This window comes from Molothrus aeneus, chromosome 9 (genome assembly GCF_037042795.1).
Source record: "Molothrus aeneus isolate 106 chromosome 9, BPBGC_Maene_1.0, whole genome shotgun sequence".
In the NCBI taxonomy this organism is placed as follows: domain Eukaryota; kingdom Metazoa; phylum Chordata; class Aves; order Passeriformes; family Icteridae; genus Molothrus; species Molothrus aeneus.
Genome location: NC_089654.1, coordinates 15,842,599 through 15,868,592, shown reverse-complemented (window position 1 = coordinate 15,868,592; position 25,994 = coordinate 15,842,599). Strand labels below are relative to the sequence as shown.

The 25,994-nt window shown below is 44.3% G+C and overlaps 1 protein-coding gene across 2 annotated transcripts; it reads right to left on the bottom strand.

Annotated features, from left to right (window-relative positions):
- Positions 1-204: 204 nt before the first annotated feature.
- On the bottom strand, positions 205-23,604 carry LRRC8C (leucine rich repeat containing 8 VRAC subunit C). Of its 2 annotated transcripts, XM_066555612.1 has the most exons (3): positions 23,543-23,604; positions 8,746-8,887; positions 205-6,300 (listed from the first exon to the last, which is right to left on the bottom strand). In XM_066555612.1, the coding sequence occupies exons 2-3, from the start codon at positions 8,881-8,883 to the stop codon at positions 4,030-4,032; spliced, it is 2,409 nt and encodes an 802-aa protein (XP_066411709.1). In that variant the 5' UTR covers positions 8,884-8,887; positions 23,543-23,604; the 3' UTR covers positions 205-4,029. The 2 variants fall into 2 exon arrangements, with proteins under 2 accessions (XP_066411709.1, XP_066411711.1); XM_066555614.1 differs by lacking the exons at positions 8,746-8,887; positions 23,543-23,604 and adding an exon at positions 7,407-7,423.
- Positions 23,605-25,994: the final 2,390 nt, after the last annotated feature.

Here is a 25,994-nt window from a genome sequence, read left to right as displayed (position 1 = left end):
CTGGCTGGAGTCAGACAGTGGAAGGAGGTGCACAGGAATGGAGACCATGCAGCTGTAAATCCTGTCAAGTATGACGATGTTTTTTTAGGCATATTTTCTTCATTTCCCTTCCAAGGGACCAAACCCAAAAGATGGTTTGATCTGTAGGTAACCCAGAAACAAAGTGCTTCCCAAACAAATAATCACATTGCAGTCTGACAATGGTCATTATTACAAAAGAGCATTTTATTTCTGTTTTTTCTGGGTGTACTATGTTGCAATGTAACACTATGCAGGTCTATTATGATATTAAGATTCTTGCTACAGAATTAAGTTTGTCCATTTGGTCAAATTTCAAAGTTTTTTCTTGGCATTCCTGCAGGACTCGTCACCACTTAAGCACATGAATTACTGACGTGCCAGAAAAGTGATATAACACATGGAGCAGGCGTTTTCCAATCAGAATTTGCAAAAGTTGTTGGGCTGGCTGGATGCACGAGGTCAGCACAAATATCCATTCTAATTTTGACAAAGGGGGAAATGAACATCTCCAGATTTTGATCACAAAGTAGATTTGCTTGTCAGGCTCAATGTGTTATGAAGGTTGTCTTCTTACTTTTGATGCAATCTTTGTCATCTCTAATTCTGTTACCAAGGAAGATTTTTATTAATTTTGAACAATAATGGAAAAATGCCTTGCTTAAATTCTGGAACTGTCGTACTTGTTAGGCACCTGATTAATATAAGTAGTGATAGAAACTCTTTGTATATATATAAACCATGCTAAAGTATTGTCCACAAAATGTCCATCCACTCTAAGTCAAATACTATTGGTCACAGAAAGTATAGTATGAATTGCATGTGAATATACATATGAGCAGTACATGATTCACTGAGTAAATATGGCACTTTTACATATTTTCCTGGATGTTATAGACAATTAGGAAACAATCTTCCCTCAGCTGACTCATTCCTAAGTCACTGTAATATGGGTTTGGAAAATACACCCCAGAAGAGACAGTAAGAGGTTTAGAAAAGTCAACAGTGCAGCTACCTGAGTTTGTTTCATTGTGAAATTAACAGTAGTGGGATATTTTATCATCCACTGTGAGCCTGAGAGTTGTCTACTCACAAAAGCCAAGCTGCCTCACCCTGCTATACATAAAACAGCACAGTTCTTCAAGCACATGGCTTGGCAACATGATGAACTGACCTAGCATCTCCAAAGGGACTTGCCCTGACTTCTTCTTGTACAGACCCCAGCTGAGAGTCCTGTCCCCTTGTTTCTCCCATCCGAGTGTCCATCCAATCCTTTACACAGCTGATCCAGCAGAAAATTAGTCCCTTTTTTAGACTGTAACAGTTTTCTGCTGGCTTAAAAAGCTCATTTATCCTGTGGAGGGATCAGACCAGCACCAGACCTGTAAAGGTACATGAGAAGCAGCTGGAACGTGTTGGCAGGAATAGGGAGCATGGGAGGAGGAGGAAGCTGCCCCTTTGTGGTGACAGTGAGCTGTCAGACTGAGGATGTTGTCTCAGCTGACCAAACCCTTGGAGAAGATACAGTTATTAGTGTCAAAGTGCTTAGACTGGTATAGTTTATTCCTTGCACAGTGAATAAAGATATGCCAGCACAAGGCACTTTATACTTGTGTAACTGTGTCCACATGAGGGGTTGCACTGGTATAAATATAATCAGTTACAAACAAAACTCCACATCCCCTAAGTGCTGTATTTACAAAAATGGCATAGAACATGTCTTCAACCTTCAGTTATGAGATGTGCATAACTTCCATTCAGAAACAAGACCACAAACTACACATGAAACAATATTACACACAAAATAAATTAGGGGTTTAAAATGCTACATCAAGGAATATAAAGACTTTGAAAAAAAACTTTAAATGTAATCCCGTATTTAAAATCTAACTAAGAGAACTATACAGCTCCACCAATTACCTGGACATTTCAAACAGTTTACATTCATCAGGGACAACAGCACTTTGGTTTACATAATTAGGTTAATATGACCAATGAAATGTTTCTCTTCCTCACATAACATCATGGTGAAATACATTTAGAATATATATACTGCCAAGCTGTTCCAGTAAGTGCATTCCACACACAAGTAAGGGTAGCTCTTACAATAGCTACATCAATTACAGGTCCTAAATAGAACTAAATCAAACCCCTTTAAAAAAGCTTGATTTGATTCCTTCATGCCTGACCCATTTTTGATTAATCTGGATCTTCTCCAGAACACAGCCAAGCGCAAAAAATAAGTCTGACCTGGTACTGTGGCAAGCTCACACAACAAATTGCACAGCACACCCCGGATTAATGAGGAAGTTCTCATTGTAGTTTGTCTCCCCACCTTTGTAAGTCATACTCTTAAACCAACTATATGCTTTTGTACCAAGCTCAAGAACTCAGATTAACTGTAGCTCAAGACACACAATGGCAGTTAGAAAACATTTAAGAGCAACCAATCTGACAACTGTCAAATATTTTACATAAATTTGAACAAACAGCAATTTAACCTCTGCAATTTATGAACAGCATTGCCTCCTAGAAAAATAAGGACTTATTCCTAGATATTCTTGCAAAACATTTATCAAGTGCCTACATCTGACTCAAATATGTGTTGTTGGTTACGATGCAGAGATCTCCTCCCAGCAAAATATTTTACTACTTTTGATTAGCTTAAATTAGCTTGTGAGCAGCACATCTCTTTAAAACCTGACTAAAAGAAATTAAATGGCTGGATTAAATAAACAGCTGAACATGGCTTCAGAGGATAAAGTTCCCAACCTGATGCACAATCATTGGAGATTACATTATTTTACAAAGCAAACTTCCAACTGTAGGATTTCCTATTTAATTACTCTCAGGGAGATGAAAACATAGCCTGCATCACTGTCCTTGGGTATGCTGGGTAGGCTGAGACTTGTGAGAAATTAATGTATTCATTTAATCTCATTTTTGCAAATCTGCAAATGTTCCTGTGCTGAGCTTGGTTTTATGCTACCCAGGCTAAATCAAAGAGCATATTAGAGGCTATTTCCCTGTCAGAAGCTTTACAAACGAAGTATGATTGCACTTTTTCTGGATCCCATCCCTAGAAGGTGCCAAGCAATTTGGTGGGAAGTGGCTGAGGGGGCAGAGGGCACTTTCTCTCTTGCAGCACTGGTGTTTAAGGGAGGATGGGGTTTTTCAAGACAGCATTTCATCTTGCTGAGTTGACATTTCAAATATGGTGAGTTCATTGCACCCCTTCCACTCAAGTTAGTAGGAAGTGGGCAGCCACCTCCCTTTGCACTGTTAGGAAAACCTTTGCATGAGTCACTTTGGTCCCGATTCCACTGTGAACTGTGTCCTTACTCTTCCTGCACCAAAGAGGAAATCACGGTGAGTGCCTCCTGCTCAGTGCACTGTGTGAATGGCCAACAGGCCCTGAAGGAGTTCTGCATGCTCCCTCTCACCTGTTAAAATACATAAAGAACCTTTTCCACTTGCTTTGACCATCTGAGAAAACCCTGTTGTAAGTAAAAAGGGATTGTCAGCCTAGATTTGATCTTGTTAGATGTTGAACACCTTCTACTGCCACTGAAGAAAAGAGGAAACAAAGGCATTCAACACCTGCAGCACCACCTGTTGAAGACCATGTCCTAAGGGGTTAACAATAACTAGGAAGACAATATAATAATCTCTTACAAACTATGCAACCCAAAGCATACATCTTAAACACAGTCTCCCTGGTGGGATTAGGAAATGGAAAGAAAAACAGACAAAATCATTTACTTTTACCAGTAAAAATTAAGTTACAGATGCCCTTGTTCTCAGGGCAAAACAAACTAAAAATATCTTAAAACAGTGAAAAAATATGAGAAAATTTTATTTAAAAATAGATGTACTCCTTACTCCAAATTTGTTTGTACAGAAAGGATTTGAAAAAGAAAAAAATAATGACAAATTAAATGCATAATCAGAGTATGCATTCTCTAGAGCGTTTTTGGTAGAAGTGTTATTTCTGTAAAACTGAGCAAGAAGTTATTCAGCTTTCATTTGCTCCCTGACATCAGAAGGCAAAGTTTCAAACAAGTTGTCCTCTACAGTGAAACCAGTCCTCTTCAGAGCTCTACACTCACCAAGCTCAGGTGGGAGGATTTCAAAGTGATTGCCTTTAATATCCAAGTAGGAGAGCAATGTCAAATTACCAATTTTAGGTGAAAGGACTGACAAGTTATTTTTCCCAATTTTCAGAGTCTTAAGTTTTTTGCAAAAGTACAGTTCATCTGGCACACTCTCCACTTTGTTGCAAGTAATGGAAAAGTACTGTAAACTCTGAAGAACTCCTATTTCAGGTGGGATAAAGCGAATGTCATTGTAAGACAAATCCAAGTATCTGATTTTGTTGCATAGGAACAGGTGGGACGGAAGAACCTCTATTTTGTTATGGCTGAAGGAAAGCCGCTCTAGACTGGTGAGTTTCTTTATATGCTCTGGGATGTAGGTTATACTGTTGTACCACAGCTTTAGAATGGTCAGCTTTCGCAGATGTTGAAAACTTACTATTTCTTCAATGGATTTGAGGTTGTTTTCCTTTAGATCCAATTCCTGAAGACTGAGAAGGCTGAAGACTGCATGAGGTATGCGCTCTAAATCACAATGAACCAATTCCAGCTGTGTCAGGTTGACCATTTTCTTCAGGTTGTTGAGCATCACTAACTTAGTGCCATCATTATGGATACACAATTTCTGCAGGTGACTTGAAACATCAACTGCAGATTGTGGGATTTTGGACAAATTACTTTTTATGTGTAGAACTTTCAGGCTTTTAAGTTCCCGAAAAGACTCCAGTGTAATGTTTTTAGAAATATCATGACTTAGGGATCCAATTAAATAGAGTTCTTCCAAATTTCTGAGGCCATACATCCAATGTGGAAGTTCTCTGATGTCATCAAACTTGACGCTCAAGATCTTGAGATTCTCCTTCAGAAAAGCTAAGGCGGCACTGTGGATCTTCACAGAGCACTGGTGCAATGAGAGCTCCTGGAGATTGTCCAACTGTGCAATGGTTGCTGGTATCATTACATTATTAATTATTTCAAGTTTTAAAGACTGCAGCTCAGTAATTTCAAACACTGTGTCGGGTAGTCCAGAAAGCATGAAAAGCTGTAGCTCCAAATGGCTGTGGGAGTTTGTCTGCAGCCTCTGTCGCAGTTTATCTGCAGTCCACTCATTGTTTAGGTTCAGCTGTTTCAGCTTATTTTCACTGACTTCAGACAGGAAGACAGCAAAGCGCTTGGAGTAGAGAGGATCGTACTGATCGATCATATGAAGCATAAAGGCAAAGTCGTTCTTGACATCTGGGATGTCATCGATTCCTGTCTCCTGCCGGACGTACTCAAAAGAATATTCCTTCAGTGAACGGTAGAACAGCCAGTACAGTGTATAAAGGCAGGTCAGGCCATAGATGCTTACAAAGCACAGGTAGCAGTAAGAAAGTTTAGAGAACAGATGTGCCATCGTGTGATTACAGCAAAAGTTCTTGTATCCTGTCATGTCTTCAATATCAACATTACAGACTACCGTAAAATTAACTTCTGAGACGAGTGCTGTGTTGTAAGCAATAATAATAAGGAATTTAATTACCTTAAGTACAGTCTGGCGAACGTACATGACATAGAGTATATCACCCTCCTCAACATGCAGTCGAAATTTCTTCACCTTTTCAAACAGTGCTTTGGCCTGTTCACCTTCTTTTTTATCTAATGCCCCAGGTGTTCCCTTATCCACAACTAACTTCTCAGGGATTGATTTTAAAGACTGTGTCTTGACCAAAGTGCCTTCAGTGCTTGGCTGAGTAGTATTAGACTTGTTAATGTTGTTCTTTCTGTTATCCTTCTCTTCAGAGTCTTCCCCTGACACTTCAGATAAAGCTCTCGTTGTCCAGGGAGAATCAAAACATTTCCCAAGTATTGAAATGAAGTGTTCAATTTTGGAGCTTGATCCAGGGAATTTGAACCAAAAGTTACTACACAGCATGAAGACCAGTGTGTGTATAAGGACAAGGTAAGGGAAGTACTTGGCATACCAGTGCAGAGCCCGTTCATAGCACACCTGATTTATAAAGCTGTATTGCTGAAGGTCCAAATCAGTCTTGAGTCCTTTCATTTCAACTGTAGCTGGAGGGGTGGATGGCTTCGGTGGGGGAAGGGGGGTAGTATCTGGCATAGTGCTAAGCACATTTGAACTATTAGATTGGTTCTGGCAAGGCTGGACGCGCTTTGGAAGGCATATTATCTTGTCTTGCATGACCTGGAACACACAAAAAGATGTCTTTTGAACTGATGTACAAACAATGGTGGCAGCACCAATGGGTAGCTGTCCTTGGAGTACCTCCAGCTGCCAGGCATTCCTCCACACAGCCTGCTACTTGTCCCCACAGGCTGCACTATTATTATTCTCAACAAGACTCTTGTTCTGTATGCCAAGAACTAGGCCACCCCTTTCCATCTACAGCTAGCTTTCCATAATTTGCATAAGAGGGCATTGACACAATCCATGAGATTGTGAAAAAGGAGAAATGTGGGGAATGCTTCCAGAAAAGACCAGGGATCTCCAGCTCTGCTCTCCCCAAAGACAGACTGTTACTGCCAGGTGTATTCATCCTGGCTACATGATGTTCAGAGATGGCTTAGGCTTGACAGCAGCACAACTGCATTCATGTGGCTATACTCTCACACTGTGATGTCTTATCACAACAAAAACTGCTGACAAAGGGCTAAGGTGACCTTGTCTATGCAGGGATATTATTAACTTTCAGTCTTAATAAAGACAGATAAGGACAGTTCTTTGATGGCATTTGTGTGTGCATGGACATAAATTTTATTTAGTTTCTCACACATACACAGAGTCCTCATAGAATCATAAAATTATCTGGGTTGGAAGGGACCTTAAAGATAATCTACTATTCCAGGGATAGGGCATCCACAATTTCCCTGGGAACTTTAACCTGTTTCACTGCCTCAACATTCTCACAGTGAAGAACTTCTTCCTAATAGCTAATCTAAACCTACCCTCTTTCAGCTAAAAGCCCTTACTCCCTGTCCTATCACTACATGCCCTTGTCCAAAGTCCCTGTCTATGGGGGGCTTCTGTAGGATGGACTACACACCTGGGGGAAATGATCTAGCTCTGTTCTTGAGTCTGTCTATAAAAAAAACCAAACAAGAAGTCTTCTGAATCTGGGATGGTCATCCATGTTGACAAACTGAGGTCAAAGTGCCTCTAGGGACCAATCACCTTTGGTTTAATTTGGGATAACAGTTCTGAGTTTAATGCAAGACTCTCTACAAGTCTGAACTAAAATGCTAATCCATGTGATAAACCAAGGAGCTCTCTTACTTGCCCTAAATGACTACCTGTGATTAGCCCAAACTAAGAACATATGTGCAGTGTAGATGTACTCTTTGACATCATGGCTGTTGAAAGCACTAAATATAAGGTATCCAACGAGAGCTACCAAAATCAGATGATCCTTGATGATCCACCCTGGTCTAGGGAGATGCTGAGATAAGACCACACAGGTTTTTAACAGTATCAGTGCCACAACAAAAACTTCAAACACATCAAAACTTCTGTAGTTAATCTACGTCTGTAAAGTGTCTGCTGCTGTGATATACACCCGCAGTTACATCCTGGATTTATGTATCTCACAATAAGTTGGAATAAAAAAACATTTGTCTATTATTTCAGTCTATTATTTCTTTCCAAACATTATTTTCCAGCGTGCTTTCTCCAATCAAGCAGGTAAACTTAAAACAGATATAACAGATGATTTACTTTGTGTGGTTAAGCAAACATCTACTAATGCAAAATTTAGCTATACAAAGAGATTTTTAAACATGAATGTTGTATCAACTGAAAATACTTTAGAATGGAGAATACAGGCAAAACTACAGTGGATTTCATGTGAAATTTGAAGCACAGTATATCTAAATCCTAGGCCATGTAAGTGAGCAAATTCCTCTGAAATAAAAGCTCTGTCAATGTGTCCCTTTAGCTCAATTTCAAAGTTGTGCCAAGAAATGTGAGATCCATGTTTGAACCCATACTGTAACTTTATATTTTTGTAGTCATCCCAAACAGTATTTTTCATTTCTTTTCTGCTTTTGGCTCCTCAGCAAAATGTAGCTAGCAGTGACTGACAGTAATGTCAATTGTTTATGTGTAAGCATCCTCAGAGACATTTTGGAATGGAAGAGACATAATATTAGCCGTGGGTGTCGTTAATAAAATCAACACATTAATTTCAAACCTCTTAAAAGCATAATGACAGAAATAATATTAACATCTGCCAAATAAAGAAAAACAGGAATTACAAAATTCCATTTTTTAAACTTTCAAACAGCAAAAATGGTAACAGAAAAGAACTGAAGTTGATAATCTGTTTTGTTATGCCAAACTGAGGTGAAAACAGTGATGCAGACACCAGCCAAGCCAACAGCTCTTATCTTAGTTGGCATAGTTCCATTGCCTCTATGCACGCCTGCTGATTCACTGCTGCTAAAAGTCTGGTCTGTGTTATTTGATGTTGCTACTTAAACAGCTTTAATCCTGGGACCAGCACATTTTTGCTTTGTTCATGGTGAGCCCAAGAGATAAAACAAGATGGGACAGCATCCTTCCAAGGCCCTTCCTCATTAGTGGTATTCTTTCAGCAGCCCCAGGAGCACTCAGGAGTCTGTGCCTGTGCTTTACCTGCAAGGTGCAGCCGAACACGCCGATCATCAGCATGGCCACCGAGAGGTAGTCGGTGAACACATCCCACCAGGGCTTCAGCACGCGGAACGCCGGCTGCTGCTCCGAGAACTGCCGGAACTCGGTCACGGGAATCATCCTCCTGCAAAACAGCACGGCCAGCTCAGCCTCTGCAGCTCACACCCCTCACCCTGTGAGAGCAAGTGAAAAAACCTCCTCTGAAAACGGAACCCCCAGATATGGCAGAGAAGCTTCCAGCTACTGACACCCCACCTCAGAAGAGGGATGCTCATGCTGCCACTACACAGCTCCTGGAAGGGAGGAAGGGAGAGCCTGCAATGCCATCCATGCAGGCAGGAAAACCCCTCTCCCTGTTGACTCCAGCCATCTCTGACGGGTCAGTGAGGCCTTCTGCATCCTTGAAAATCAGCCCATTCTGTAGATAGAGATGTTCAGCATCACATACATTAGCCTTGATCTCAAAGGTCTGGCTGAAATGCTTGTCCTGCATTCAAACTTCACACACTTTTTTAGCTATCAAGTTTGATTCACTTCCATTTTATTAATAGTGGTTTCAGGAATGCTTTGAAATATTTTTGTGCATACTCACTGCAATTTTAAATCTACTATGTTTTGAATGCAAGTTCCTAAAGTGGTTTAGGTAACCAAAACTACAGCCAGATCAAGGGCTTTATCTTCACCTCAGATGTGTAGGCTTACATCATCATGTCCTCTGAAAATCAGCTAACACATGAGCATGTACAGGCAAAGCAACTGTTATTAAAGCCTACAGCATACTGTGTAACTAGTACTGAAACTCCTTAGTAAGTTACAGTGGAAAGATAAATTCAGATGGGAATGTAACAAAAATACTCCCAAGAGCAATTAACAAAATTTGTCCATTAACTGACATCATAAATGCTCATCACAATCAGTTCATATCACAGTAACACTGGAAGTCTATAATCCTGATTCAGCTGCACACTGGGACCCATTAATGTGGGTTTGGTGAAGTCCATTTCTGTGCAGGCTTAGTGATAAGCACACACTTGCTGAGAGGCTGCTCAGGAACTTAGGGGATTCAGTTCATTCAGAGCCAGGGAACAGGAAGGGAGTGATTCAAGCCCTAATGGCTGCAATTCATTGCAAGTGTACAGCCATCCTAAGGATTTAGAACTGACCCCCACTAACTGGCCATACACGTGAGGAAGGATGTTCCCTTTGGCACCTTCTCAGGGACTGCTATGTCTCTGCCTGCCCATCTGATCCTCAGGAGGTACTGCAGCCCCCAAAGGCATAAGGTGAAGTCTGTAAAGGAGCTTGTGGTCGTAGCTAGGCTGGGGCTTTGCAGCTGAGTAGCATAAAAACTTCTGTTTCTTGCACCCCTCTCCTCTTGCAACCCTTCCATGTTGCTTTAGGCACTACTTGGCCAGATAGGAGAATCCCCTCTCAGCTTCCCATCCTTCTAAAGTCTGTCCCCAGGATGCAGGCTACAATGCCAGATGACACCCACACACACCTCTTGCACAACTGGCAATCCCCAAGATGAAGGCAGGCTATCCTCCATACCACTTTCAAATGAATAGACCATCAGTGAAAATGATGGCAATGCAAGCCTGATGCCACACAGCCAGGTCAGAGGCTTGGCAGCACCCTTGCCAACAGGCCTGAATTGCTGCAGTGCTGGAAGAGGAATGCAGCATTTGTTATCAAATGGCAGGCAGCCAGGGACCACAATTCTGCTTTTTGTGTGCTTGTCTTGCAAATGTTAGCAGACATTTAAGGGAAGATATACTTCTACAGCACAGAAAAGCTGGATATACTTCTACAGCAGAGAAAAGCTGGTATGGCTGCTAGGACAAATCTTTGTTGCCTTTCACTCTTCTTTTATAAATACTGCTGGCAAAAGTGGATCTCATCAATTAGAAGTGCCCCATGTAGCTTTAAGTACATGCCCAGCACTCCTTCAGCTAAACCTCTGCTGGCAGCTCCCAGTGGCACCTAACCTGAAGAACATCATACACAATCTGTCTTCCAGTCCATATGCATTTCACTGCCATTGGTAAGGAATTACCCCTCTCTTTTTCATTTCTACATAAAATGCAGGTGACTGAGTAGCTGCTGGTAAGCTTACTTTTTTTTTTTTTCAATCAAGCACTGAAAAACGTAGAAAATTCTCAAAGGAATCCACTAATACAAATGTTAGCTAAGCAGTTGCCATGCAACAGTCCTGCTCAAAGTTTTCTAACACATATACTACTGTTGGCTCAGGTTTTGAGGCCAGCTGGCTGACTGAGTGGAATGCCATCAGTACACCCAAGAATACCTATCAACAGATTGCTTTAAAACCACCACATTTTCTTCCCAGCCCTGCAATAATGCCTTAGGAGTGCTTTTTCATATTCTGATGGCACCGCCCCTAGAAATCCTATTTGTAAGATGTTTTTTTCAAAAGGATAAACAATTTGAATGTCAGGTAAAGACAGAATTATGCTTTCTGCAGTGGAGATTCTTGACAAAACACAAGTGCTCACATGCACAGAAATGTGGGGAGACCCAGGAGTCACTGGTTAGGCACCCAAGCAACTGTGGGTCTGAGCCCCGGTGTTATGAAAGGTGAACTGAATCAGCACTGAATCAGGGCAGTGCCTCACAGCAGATGGGACTGGAAACTATCTTGCAAATTACTGTGCAGGGACAGCTTTCAGACCAAAAAATCCTTTGGCTGTTGTTTTTTTATAGGTTTCACTATGTCTTTTTAGGGGTCTTTATTGTATCATATATTTGCTTTATTTCTCCTAAGTGATGTGTGGGGAATTTTGATGAAGGTGGATAGGTTCTGATACCACAAGCACACGCTGCCCTGATCCCTTGTTCCCTTCAGAGGCTGTTGTTTGCATAGCATGACTCCTCATTAGCAGAGTGCACATCCTGTTACCCCCATTAATGGGCCAAGCAGAGGCAGAGCTGCACACAGAAAGGCCCTCTAGAAAACCCATCTCTGGGGGTGGAAGATCTGCTGTCCAGCACCAGACATCAAACCCTGTCTGCCACTAATGTTTTCCTTTACTGCTAAAAAAAGAAAACAAACATCACTGAATGATGATAGTAGTACTGCACATAAAATAACAGTAAAAAAACCAACAACGTCTACTGACAGACGATATTTTTTAGCTTTGGGGAAAAAAGATATTTGCAGAAACTTTAAATGGCAATTGAACGTGACAAAGTAGGAAAACCATTTTCCAACACTCACTGGAGGAACCCTATTGCTTCTCCCCTTGCTGTATTAAGAATCAAGGAAAATGCTGGAAAGAATTGCAGAGCAGCCCAGGCTAACCAGCACTGCTGACATCTGCACGCAGAACAAAATGACACCAAGTCACTTTTCATTTGTCTCCCATTTCCCTCTAGCTTTTTTTTTCATTCTGGCTTCTCCAGGGATGGAAAGGACAACTATCAGCAGAAAAGACACAGCAGATCCCCCTGGCACAGAGCAATCCTGAAAATCCCTCCTGGCCACGTCCAAAGCCCAGCTCTTTCCCACTGCTACACCCAAAGGTGCACCACTGCCAGACTCCTTTATAATCACACACAAACCAGGTCTGCACAAAATAAAAGGATTTAGTCAATCATCAATTTAAACAAATCAAGGGATGCTAAAAAGTCACACCGCAGCCCAAGTCACAGCACACCATTTACTCTGGGACAGCACATCATGCACTGTAGTTTCTTATCTCTCCTTGTAACAAGGAGACAAAAGACAAGGAGTTCAACATTTCAGCTGGTTGAACATTTCAGACTAAGACTGCATTACTAATTTGTGTTCACTCACATTCAACATGTTATTTAATTACACAGTACATTGTAGCTGAAATGTGGCATCTGACTTATCATAAAGTATTATTCTAACCTACTTTAGTAAATACTAGAGCTCTAGATATTGGAAATTCTTTTCAATTAAAACCAGAATATGTTCTTTTTTTTCTCTTGCATTTTAAATAATCCTCAGACCCTAGAGAAAATAAAATGGTACATGAGATAAATCATCTGCTATTCAGCTACCAGAAGGAAATAAAAAAGGAACTTGGATTAACAGCCAGTTGTACTGGCTGTTGAGCAGTGCTGTAGCACAGAGCTGTGGGTTCGCCAGATTAAATAATAATAATAATAATAATAATAATAATAATAATAATAATAATAATAATAATAATAATAATAATAATAATAATAATAATAATAATAACCAAACAGGAAGAAAAAAACCCCACAAGAACACTGGAAGGGAGATAAATCAGTAGTGATTCTTATTTTAAAATTTTTAAGAAATGTAGAAAACTTGGTGAGTGAAAATGAATATGTCATAATAAGATTAAATACTTGAATCCAGGTACAAGTGCGATACCTACTCTATCAGAAAACCCAACTACGGGAATCAGCTAATGCATAGGAGATTGGGGGCGAGACACAACAAATTAATGTCACCCAAAAGAGCCTAGAAGAATAAATAGACCCAAGCCACAGACAAAAGTATTGGAACCAAATTAGACTTAATAAATCAACAGATTGAATCAAATGCTGATTGTGAAGCACTGCAGCATGGAGCAAACCAGCCTCTCAGCAGCTGGTTTATATCAGAGGGAATAAAGGAAAGCAGTGAGGACAGTTTGGGAGTAAGGTTGGCTCTTGCCAGCGCGGCCAAAGAGAAAACCGGGGCACTGGGCAATCCACGTGGTGTCCGCTGCAGAATAAAAGGAAATCAATGCACGAAACTCCTGCCCACAGGGGCTCTGAGGACCCGACTGCCACCAACCAGCCCGGCTGCCACCAGCCGGCCCGACTGCCACCAACCAGCCTGACTGCCACCAATCAGCCCGGCTGCCACCAGCCAGCCCAACTCCCACCAACCAGCCTGACTGCCACCAACCAGCCTGACTGCCACCAACCAGCCCGGCTGCCACCAACCAGCCCAACTCCCACCAACCAGCCCAACTCCCACCAACCAGCCTGACTGCCACCAACCAGCCCGGCTGCCACCAACCAGCCCAACTCCCACCAACCAGCCCAACTCCCACCAACCAGCCCGGCTGCCACCAGCCAGCCCGACTGCCACCAACCAGCCCGACTGCCACCAACCCGACTGCCACCAGCCGGCCCGACCGCCACCAACCCCAGCAGCCCAAGGGACTGCGGCGCCCCAGCTGGCATGGCTCGCTGTCACAGCACGGGGGACAAGCCCTGGGGACAAGCCCTGGCCCTGCCTTAGTGCTTCTGGTGGGCACTGTGAGCTGCTCGGCACAGCTCGGCACGGCTTCGTGCCCGAGTGCTGCGCCCTGCCCTGCAGCGGCACAAAGGGACCCGGTCAGAGCCAGGACACACCGTGCGGGATGGACAAACACAGGGGACACGGAAATTGACACGCCCCCTCATTAAGCTGCATTCAGCTTGTGTCTTCAGAGACTCTTCAAAAGCAAAAACATTAATGCTCAGGAAACAGCCCTTCTGGGACAACCCTGAACAAAGCTGCCTTTGGCTTGCAGCACCTTCCAAGCCCCAGGCCCCAGCTCTCGCTAGGTGACTGTGGCTATTTTTAAGCAGATTCTCACAGAGTCACTTCATTCATTTCACGGAGCAGCTTGGTTTGGAGCAGCTCTCAGGAGAATTCAAGGGTCAGGCTGCTGGGAGAGCCGCACCACCAGTGACACCAGTACGTGGCACTCCCACTGCCCCACCCAGGCTCTCAAGGCACAGCCTGTAGAGACACGGCAATTAGGAGCAGCACAGTGAGCAAAACAAAGCGAGTAACTGGGAGGCTCTGCCCTAGTCCCAGCCAGGCAGGTCTGACAGCAGAGTTCCTCACTGAGGCACAGCCCCAGCAGCTCCCCCCATGACGAGCTGGCCTTGGCGTGTCTGCACCATGCTGCCAGAGCTGCTCCGCATCCCTACCTAGGCACTGCTCAGTATCACCCTATGGGTGACAGACAGCAGCCAGCCCATGCCCTGGCCATGGCCTCCCTGCCCAGCAAAGCCCAAGAGCCTGTCTCTGTGCCCTGCTGACCCTCATGTGACAGAGAAGTGGAGTCACTTCTGCTTCATGTGCTCAGGCAGGAGACCAGGATTGCCAGAGCTGTGTTTGCCATGCCACAGGTGTTACTCACCAGAAGTCAAGCCCTTGGCTATTTTGTCCTTCCACTAGTGGTTACTCAATCACATCACCTGAGTTGAAGCGATCAGTGTCACCCATTGCTTGTTTTGGGGTAACAACCAAAGCTGTGCACTAGAATTGGGACTCCTGGATGTCAGACAGGCAGCTATCATCCAGAAAGTGCTGGTATGGCAAGGGCAGGGTATGAATTACACACCAGAGGGAAAAAGGAAAAGGAACATAGCTGGAGGAGAAAGAAATAGTGATATTGGCAGCTGGGAAGCACAAAAAGTTGGTGGGAAGCTGACTAGAAAAGATGTTTAAATGATTAGCCTGCTGACATTTGACCTCATTTCCCTGACATCCCATCAATCCTCCTCAGATGCAGGATGAGCATCATCACCTTCCAAGAGTGGCACAAAGTTCAATCAAACCCCAGGTAGCAGGGGAACAGCCCTGATCCCCACTAGGGAAGGAGCTTTCTTTCTGGCATGAGGAGCTTTGGGCTGAAGGCTGCAGGACCACAACTGCAGCCCAGCTGAATATAACAGAAGGGTCAAAGCTCAGATGTCCTCAAGAGCCAATTCAGACTGGCACTGCTTGGTCTTTCACATCAGAGATCTACTGAAAGGAGAAAACGCTAGGCCAGCGCTGCTCTCCTGGCTGTTTTAAACATACTTCATGTTAGGGTAAATTATGTTATGAAATGCCTTTTGGGAATAGTGCTGCAAGGTCTCTCTGTTGGTTCCCATACATGATTTACTGCCCATCCATCTTCATTAAAGGAACAGAGCACAGCTCATATTTAACACAAAACAAACTTGTGACCTGGCAGCAGGGACTCAGCAGAGCCCAAGGGCTGTGGGCCACGTGTGCAGGGGCCAGAGGGTTTTTACACAGGACATTGCACACTCCAAACCCCTCATCCTTCATTGTAAACATTTGTTACTCTGCACAAATACCATAAAGTCACTTTTCAAGTGTTTTGTGCTGTTTGGCCTCAGCTACCATGGGTCAGGAGGTGAAGTTAAGCTGGAGTGCTTTTTTTCTCAGAACAGGGCCTGAGACTGCACTGAGAAGCAGAATTTTGCATTCCTATTTTACCTGCTTTGGAACTGCACACCAAGACAGTTAACTAAGCATGAGTAAGGGAGTTTTGCAGTCAGGTTGAGGGTGATGTATTCTCAAAGAGAATATTTAAACAAAGTCACTGGTCTGTGCAGAGCCCCAGGGCTTAGGGCAACAATCTCCTCTAGACAGCTGATAGACAGCCTGGCATGAAAATGGCTTGGTGCCATCATCAGTCATATATTCTGTTGAATATAACTTTGCTAAATTTGTGTTTTTCAGTGGGACTGGGTGCCCAAAACAACCATAAGGAAAAACGTGTGTAATTTAACACAAAATTTGAACAAAGATCTAGCCAGCAATTGTTCCATTCTAGAAACCATTCTAGAAACAAGCTTAGGAAAACAAATTGGATGTGAACCCTACAAAAATTGTGGTCTTTGTATTTAACACTTTTCAGATCACCCATGCCCCAAAATTTGACCTGTCTCTTGGGAACACAGTTTTACTGCAGTGTGAACAGCTGCCTACAGCTGGCTAATTTATAAACCTTTGGAAACTGTGGGTTTGTGTCCTTTGATGTTAGCACATGAACACTTCATTTTCAGCATGTGCCCAGAAACCCCTCACAGCTCCTGGCACTGCCTGTGCTGGCACCACAGATGACAGATTATGGACCTGCTTCATTTCATCACCTAACCAGGAGAGGACTAAAAGTAGACGCAGGGACAAGACACCAAGCTAGGGAAACTAAGATTAGATTAACGGGCAAATATGATGATAAGGACTGGAATGAGTAACTCTTAATTCCCAAGAGGTTTATGTTCCATTCTTATCTGTGTATTCTCATACACATTGTACATGCAGTGAAATAATGTCTGAACTACCCTGACATTCAGTTTTGGTAATTATTTTGCTACATGCTTGCACTGACCAAAATATCCAGCATTTTGGTAAGTGTAGGTGCTTGGTCAGTTCCCATGTAACATACAATAAAACCTCTGCTACTGACTTCTTGTATTTGCAGCATTTCAGGAGACCAGTTTCCCTGCTAGGTTTCATTGCCATCGGTGTTTCCTGTAATATAAAATTCAATTAAAAATAATTTTAAAAAAGGCATAAACTTTTTGGCTGGAAAAACTACTTTGAACACTGGCTTGTGTTGCCACTGTTTGAAACATGATGGTTCCCTTCTTGTTCCGTTGACTGCAACGGAGATTTTCATAGGAAGAAATAGCATCACTCTGAAGTAAGAAGTACAAACAAATGATGCTGTTTCTTAAACATAAATCCCATGTAAAAGAACTGGAAAGACATTAAAAACAAACCATTTGCATCCAAACAGTTATTTTTAACAGCCCATGAGTTTACAGTATTTTCAAACAAATCCATGCCCTTGTGGCTGAAGCTGGCAAGGAAATGTGACCTGGAGGAACAACAGAGGGTGAGTCAGGAGTCCCCAGTGGGACATGGACATAGACAGCTTGTGCACACCACATCAACCCACCATGCCACCACTTCTCTAGCTGCAAAACAGAAAGGTATCCACTTTCTTTAGTACCCTTGGTGGGAAATATGAATGAATAGTACTACAAAATCATAACATAGCTTTTTTCCAGTTTTCTGCAATGCCTGAATCCAAACTGATAGCATGCCAGAACTCCCCTAAAAAGCCACTGAAGTGAATTTGATTTTCATACTACATATTACCAAAATGAAAGCTCACAGTTGGTATTAGTTTACCAATCTGGAGAACAGACAAAATACAATTAGCTCACAGAAGACAGTATTCAAATACCCATAGTTTGGTGGTTCTACAAAACACGTGTCCCCTGTGTGACAGCTGTTCAGAGTAGGGAAGGGGTTTCATTTTCAGGTGCACTGACTGGGGACAGCTAGACTGGGCCACCTGAACTCCAGCAAGGTCCCAACCAACATCTGGAAAGCTGTGTTCCATTATGTCAGCTGCCAGAACCGAGCTCCCCCAGAGCTGCAATTCTGCAGGACGACAACCGTGGGCAAGATGCCAACGGGGGATTTAGTGCTGGAGAGAACTGGAAAGGGTGTAACTTCCAGAGACATGCTGAATACCTAGTCCACTCCTTTCCCTCCAAGTTCCTGAGGCCCACACTGCAAGCATCCAGTTAGGTTTCAGCTGCCCACCTGCCTAACAGCCAGGAGAGAGCGTGGGCTGCTGCAGAGGCAGCAGCAAAGGCCCCTGCTCTGCTCTTGGTACCATCTGCTGTGGCAGTGGAAGCTCAAAGACCTGAACCCAGAACTCAGAGGAGACATAAGGTTGTAAAGCAAAGACATAAAGGACATAAAGAGGAAGTGACTTCAATAAACTGCATTTCAAAATATATGTTGCAATTTCCACCTACATATACAGTAAGTGCTGCTTTGGCAATGAATCCCAGACAATAACCTTGTTGTTAGTTCCAACTGAGTCATAGCACTTTTTCATGTATTACACACCAAAAAGACTTCCTATTGTCAGCAGCTCTTTGACTTCAGCTTGGTTGGACTAAAGACAAAAAAATGTTCAGTGCAAGATTCTGCCAGATAAAGTCGTAGTGAAATCAATAGGAGTTCTTTCCATACCAAGCACATAGTCTGTGTGGAGACTTGGCTTTGCTGAGCTATTTCTCCAAATCTAAAGAGAAGTACACTCCACGCATTTCCATGTCAAAGACTACTTCAAAGGCAATGCTTACCATTTTTCAGCTCTGGGAGTAACATTCTTAGTTTATCAGGGCTATCACTCAAGATGCCTGCTCTCTTTCCAGAGCTGCAAAATGGTTTTAATGTGAGTAAAAGCTTTTAACAGCAAACCAAAGCAGCAAGCAAGTAACAATCCAGTAAGTGATATTTTTGTATTCCTGAAATAAACCTAAACAATTGACACAAATCTAAACAATAAAATCACATCAAGTTTTAACCAAAGTTATACCAGGTTTTCCACAAACACTATCTAACATACTCAGATAATGAAGACAGAAACAATGCTGTTAAAATGTCTCAGAACAGACAATATTACACAAATCAGTGTTATTCCTCATCAAAAAAAAGGTGCCTGAGGCTAATAAAAGTGCTCATATTTAAAAATGTTCAGCTGATATAATTAAAAATTAATTCCTAATTGGGACAGGAAGCACAAAAGGTCCATTCTGAGTCTTAAGCAGCTCAATCATCTGAGAACTTAGTTAAAAACATTTTATGCAGTGAGTGAGCCAAAAACATTAAAGAATTCCTGTTTTCATGATTTGGGAGGCTTTTTCATATAAAGAATCTTTTTTGCTCCTACTTGCCTGCAACACAAAAGAACTTTATAAAACTTCATGACAGTCTCGTAAAACATGGATCCCAAAACACCTTGATAAACATAAAGGTATTCTCAGCCTGAAGCAGTTGGTGGATTTTCTTCCCCCCAAACCATCCTTTGTTACAAAAATCCCTGACAATAAAAATAAACTTATGGTCTCGTCCATAGCCTTGAAAGAATAAGAAAGACTAAAATAGATAAATTAAAGCACATAAATTGCACATGATCTACACCCACTCAAAGAGATACACTAGTAACTACAGAATCGGAATTGGTATTCACATAGGATGACTTTTAAAGATCATGAACTGGAAAAGCAGGACAACCTCTACTGGACCTTTTCAGGACAGTGTCCATCCATAGACCAGCAAAGGGGGATTAGCTGCAACCTCATTCCACCAAAAAGTCTGTTGCTGCATAAAACAGAAAAAAATGCAGTTTCCATCAAGCCTAAACTGTGAGATAAAAGCAGTTGCTAGAGGGGATTCTGACAACACTACAGCAGGTGTGCAAGTCTTTGAAATTATGTCATCATGGTTAAATGACTGCAAAGAGCAAATACTCTTTTTAGTCACAATACACTTAAAAAGGGGGCTTTTCCGAGAATACTGTCTGTGAACACTGGTGAAAGCTACCTACCCCTGAGACAGCTCATCAATCATTCACATCAACTGCAAAATGTGATCTATAATGGTCCTTGCTCAGAGCACCAAACCCAACCCTCTGACAGCAACCTGCACTTCTGAGCTGTTGCATTCTGCTGTAAATGGCACGAGTATCAGGATCTTACACTGCTGCACGCTCAGGGCAGGGCTTGACCTGTGCTCTGCTTCACCATATGCTCCACAGCAAGCAATTAGTCCAAACTCCCACCTTCCTTTCAGTGATAAGTAAATAAAATTGGAAATGTTCTCAGAATGTTGGCAGTCTTATTGCTGGGTTGTTGAATTTAGCTTATTTCATCAATAGAAAGTCACTATGTACTATTGCCACCAAAGGGAGATGTAAACTAGCATCTCCATTTTCAGCAGATGGTAGGTCAACCCAGGATTAGAAGTTGGTATAAAAGGCTGTATTCTGCTCACCTGGAAGCCAATGGAAAAGTTAAAAGTTTACTTTGACAGAGGGAAATGGATTTTTAATACTGTGGTACAGAACCAAATATTTTTACATGTTCTGGTTCAAATTCAGTGGAACTTTATACGCTCATCATAACAGGGCATTAGCAACTTGCCCTGGAGAACGGTGCCATCCTGTGCTGCAGGGGAGGCCTTTGTTTCACTTTAAAACCAAGAAAAACATGCACTGTATCTTATGGCAGGATTCTCCCAAACAAGTGGGAAATGTGCAAAGCACATGCATGGCATTATCCTACCTTTTAAGAATCTTACCAGATCAAATCTTACCAGATTGTAAATCAGTCCTTCAAGGGAGAAAGAGACTGTACAGAAACTCTGTACTGGAAAAATTCCGAATAAACCCTCATCCTGGTCCAAACCTATGACTCTCTGAATGATACAGTTGTAAAGTTTATGCTGTGTCTGATTAGCTGCATGTGCCAGGCACTAAAATGCAAAATGAATACAGTGACAGAAAGCTCATCTAGGGTCTGACAGGTCGAAAGACAGCTCTAACACACTTTGCCTGCCTGGGGATGGGAAGGCAGAAGGGCCTGCTCTGTGTTATGAATGAAAGCAGCGGAACAAATGACATAATCACACCTGGCCAAGAGGCTGAATCAAACCTAGTATCTTCCTAACCAGAAAGAGGTCCTAGAAACACAAACCCAACAAAAGTCACTGCACTATAGCTTGAATCTGCAACAGAGTTTTGTTGCACAAAATCCATGGGTGAACACCTCAAGGATGAAGAAGACAGTAAAGTTTCCATTATGTTGAGCTTGTGAAATCCAACACTTGTTAACAGTTCTTTGACAAATTATTTGGAAGAATGGCTTCTTTGACTTATTAAGAAAGGCTTTAAAGTATTTAGAAGGCTTCTTTTTCCTGAGGTCAATTGTTTCATTTTCAGAGTTTTCTTTACTATACAGCCAGCCCTCCCCTGCCCTTCACAGCCCTGACACTGAGGACAGCATCTTTCTACCAGGTTTCCTTAAAGAGGAAAAAACTATAAAATTAAACTCTAGCTCCTGTTATTGTGAATTGTTTGGACGGCAACAGAGTTTTTGTTTTTTTTTTTTACTTCCCACAGCTCTCAAAAAGCCTTGGGTTGGGAAGTGCCTTTCTGGCCATGAATATGGCCCACTTCAACCAGTTGCAGCTGAGGTCAGTGGACAATCAGGGGAACTGCTCCTCCCAGCACCGTGACCCAGTCCATTATTCTGGGTGTCCCTGTGCTGTCCCTCGGGCCCTGAGGCCACCTGAGTATTGTTTAAGGCTCCAGCCTGCCCAGCCCGGATGCTGCCCCCCCCCTCCCGGTCTCAGCTCCTTGTTGTGGGCCCCAAAAGCCAGATACCGAGGTGGGATGAGGCTGCCTCAGGAAATCAGCTTCAACTGCTACAGGAACTGATTGCAAGATAGCACAAAGCACTGAGTGAGTGCTTGTAAGGAGAATTTAGCAGCCTCTGATTTCATTTTTCACTGAAATCCACCACTAGCCTTTTCCAATACTGGGCATACAAAGCAAATAGATTTTTAGCCTTTCCATCAGAAAGCTTATCTCTAAAACTGCTTACAAGAGTAAATACTAAGAAATAAAACTGAATGTTATACTATGGCAAAACCTCTAGCAGGGCCTGTCAGTATTCAGACTGGAAGAAAACAGCAGCACGGATGCCACAAATTTAGCAAACTCAGAAAGTAGCTGGAAAAGGAAATGATTCACAAACCACAGGTGCTCAGCACCAGGCTGCTGTGCCCTGCTGGCAGCCCTGGGACACAGGCACTTGTGAGACAGCAGGAATACAAGGCCAGGTTAAAATTAGGGATCATCTCAGAACTGTGCTCGGCCCTGCTCTCCACGCTGATCTGCACCACAGGAGCAAACAGGTTTTTCCAGAAGAAAAGTGAGCCCAGGGGAATGCTACCCTCTTGACTGCTTTCATCATACCAAAAAGAAAAGTAAAAGCAGTTCTAACACACCCGGAGGCAGGTGGGGGATGATGGGTGGAGAAGATGCATAACTGGTTGAATTGGGAAGAGAGATTTTTAAATTATTATTTATTTCCAATGTTGTCATGTTTTTCTCCACTATCTTGCAAAGCACTTTTCTGCCCATACAATCTTTTCCAGCATCATTTAAACCTACAGTGCTTTGTGGGAGCAAACATTACATGGTTGTCTTCAAACAGTGGTGCTAAGAATACTGAATCTCTCGTCACAGGAAGTACAAACTCCAAAAGAAAAAAAAAAAGAAATCATTAAAAAGCCAAACCATAACTGACATACTTACCTGAGCAAGAGAAGTCCTTACTTTTAAACACCTTAACCCTCATGAAATTCTGATAGGATACATTCAGTGGTCTTTCATTAGCTTCTCAGTTTGCTTGGTTAACTCTTTCTAATGAACTGGACAAACTGCACTTGGTGAATAATCGGCAAAACTGCCCATCACCCTGCGACAAGGCAGAGCTGGTTTTAAGCCGATATAAAAACCGAGATATCGACGCCGGAGCAGCCCCCGGGGAAGGGACCGGCGGGCGCGGTGGCAGCGCGGCTGAACCGCCGCCTCCCCGTCCTGCTCGCATCCTCCCCGTAATGCGGTCTGGTCTAGGGCTTATTATCGGGGAAAATGAGGCCACGGGCTTTCCCCAAGCCCTTCTGCCCAAAGGCTTTCCCAAGCCGCCCGTCTCCACGGCGACCGTCTCCCACCAGTGCCCCCTCGGCGGCCCCGTTCCCGGGAAGCCCCGCTTGGCTCCGGGCCGCCGCCGTGCCGGGAACCCCCCGGGCTGCCCCGCCCGGCAGGGGATGCGGTGGGATGGACGGGGCGTGGGGGCTGCCGCGGCCGCTCCTCCGCGGGAGAGGAGCCGGCGGCGAGCCCAGACAAAGTTTGGCTCCTCCGGCACTGCCCCGGTTCGGAAGCGGCACCGCTGGTGCCGCCGGCGGGCAAAGGCGGGCCCCGGCTGCCGCGGCCGGGCCGGGCCGGGCCCCGTCTCTTCTCCCCGCGGGGGCGCAGCGCCGAGCCCTGCGGGGCGGTTCCGTTCCCGCGCGGACCCCCGGGGCCCCCTCCCCGTGGCGATGCCCCGTCCCCGGCGCGGGCAGCGGAGCGCCCCGGGAGAGGCAGCCGGGCGCGGCAGCGCTTACCTGGTGCTCGGCCGGGCGGCCGGCTCGGGGTCACGGGCGGCAGCGGCCGGGCGGCACCGCGAACATCCCGCGGCGCGGTGCGGGGCTCAGTGCGGCGGGCAGGGCAGGGCAGGGCCGGGCCGGGAGGCCGCCCGCAGCCGCGCTCCGCCCGCCGCCGCTCCGCCCCCGCCGCCGCGGGGCCACGTCTCCGGTCTGACGCACGCGGCCGGTGCCGGGGGGCGCCGGTCGGGCCGTGCCCGGCAGCCCCCGCGGGGCCGGCGGCGGCGGTGGGCGGGACGGCCGCGCTCCGCCCGCTGCCCCGGAGCCGCCGGTAACCGGACCCGGGAGCCGCGGGTACCTCCGGGCGCGCCCGCCGCATCCCCGGCCGGAGGAGCGGCGAGGCGGGGGCTGGCGGAGCGGCACGGACGGGCCGGGCCGGGGCTGCTCCATGGCCCGCACGGAGCGCGGTCGGTGCCGTGGGAAGCAGCGGCGGGCGGGGGGAGCCGCGAGGCGCCGTCCCCGCGCGGGCGGGCGGCTTCGCGCCGCGTCGGGAGAATGACAGCACAAATTGTGATGGAAAGATCTGGACCTCAACACGCAGGGCCGTGGAACGACTATAAAGAGACCAGGCTGTAAAGCGCCTGGGACTGCATTAACAATGGAAAAGCGTCTCAGAGAGTGACAATTGGAAACACAAACTTCTGGCCCAGCAATTCAAAAAAAAAGCGCAGTCTGAAAACTGCTGCTGAAAGAAACCACATGTTTAAAGGGACTTTGGTCTAATATTTCCAGAAAGATTTACGTCTCTGGCAGAGCAAAGAGACAGGACAAATTCTGCATCAGAGGGAGGTACTTGCCCTCCAATAACTTGCCCCTAACCTTAGGGTAATGTGTGTGTATCCCCCTAGGGACACTACAAATATGTAAACAAGGAAATACAAATATATAAGCCCACTGGGGAGGAGTTAATGAAAACAAACACAACATGATGCCTCACAGCTGTTTTGCTGCAAAAATATTAACTACTTGAGGATGTGATCCAAAGGTCTGCCAGGGATATCTGTAGGGAATTCTGACTTAGTGTACTTTGTGACCGTCTGCTACAGGGACTGCTGAGGGCAGACTCAGGTTCCTCATTTGGGAATCATCAATGTGATTTATAGCTGTGGGAGTTTGGTTCATCATTTGCCTGAAGTGTTTGCTTAAGTGCTTTGTTGTGCAGAGCTGCTTTTCTCAGCTAAAACCTGAAGGCTTTCTGAGGCACCTCAAGAAATGAGGTCCCAGTGTGACAGGAGCTGGAAGAGGATGTCAGCACAGCTCCCTCACAGTCCTTCAGAGCTGCCAGCCTAAAACATTTCAGCAATATTGCACCATTACATAATTTTAAATGTTCCCCCCAATGCTTTTTGGGATATGGCTAAGAAATAAAACAGGACAAACGAGCAAGGTTTGCATACTGACAAAAGCACTGGGCTTCTTTTTCTGAGCTGAAGAAATAGTTATGGTGACTGCTGTGTTCATTTTATTGGTTTCTTTCCATTACTCTTAACTCCTGGCAGCAGCTTAGAGAATCCCTCCCTGTCCTGGATGGTTTCTTCTTTCAAACATTTGGAGGCAGTTGTTCCATTCACCCTTTCATCATTGCTTAGCTCATTTAATCTTTCCTCATAAGTCAGTCCCTCCTGTTACTTAAGTGTGGTGCTGCTTTTCCCTGAACTCCCTCTCAGTTGCTCGTTTATTTTATGGTGACATGGTGGCCAGTAATCCTGCCATTGTTAACGTTTCCTGTTGTGGACTTAGGGGTTATTTTTGTTCAGAGTTACTGCAGTACTTGGAGGACTGAGCTAAGCTTCCCCTGTGAAGAATAATTACAGGCAAGGTCACTGATACTGCAGTAGAAAACATGGTCCATGGATAAATATAGCTGCTGAGTTTGGGGATGGAGGCTTACTGCAGTTCTGGTGGAAAAAGGCCCAAAAATACACATTTGATAGTAAACACACAACTGGGGCTCCAAATACCTTTGCTCTAGTGGAAAAATTCTGCTGCCTGCAGAAAACTCTAATTTATTTGCGAATTCCTGCATTATTTTAAGACCACCTAGGCCAATGAAATCTGAAGTAACTTTGCAGTATTTCTTTTATTAAAATGGTAGGCAACAGTAACTGGATTCAACCATCTGTATGACTGCAAGTTTTTGACATGCTTTGATTTCACTGTTGCCTCTTTTTCATTGACTCCAGAGGAATGTGGGATAGATCACATAAGAAATATCATTACTCCTAACTTAGTACATTTGCCTTCTACTGTCAATTGGATTATTCTGTCATTCATAACTTCGAGATTCTCCAAGTGTCATTGCTGCTACTGAGTGCTACCTTGCAGCACTTACACTGCGGCAGAACCAGGGCAGAATTTGATTTGCACCCGAGTTAAAACTGTCACAGACCAGCCTCCAAACTCAGTTGAACAC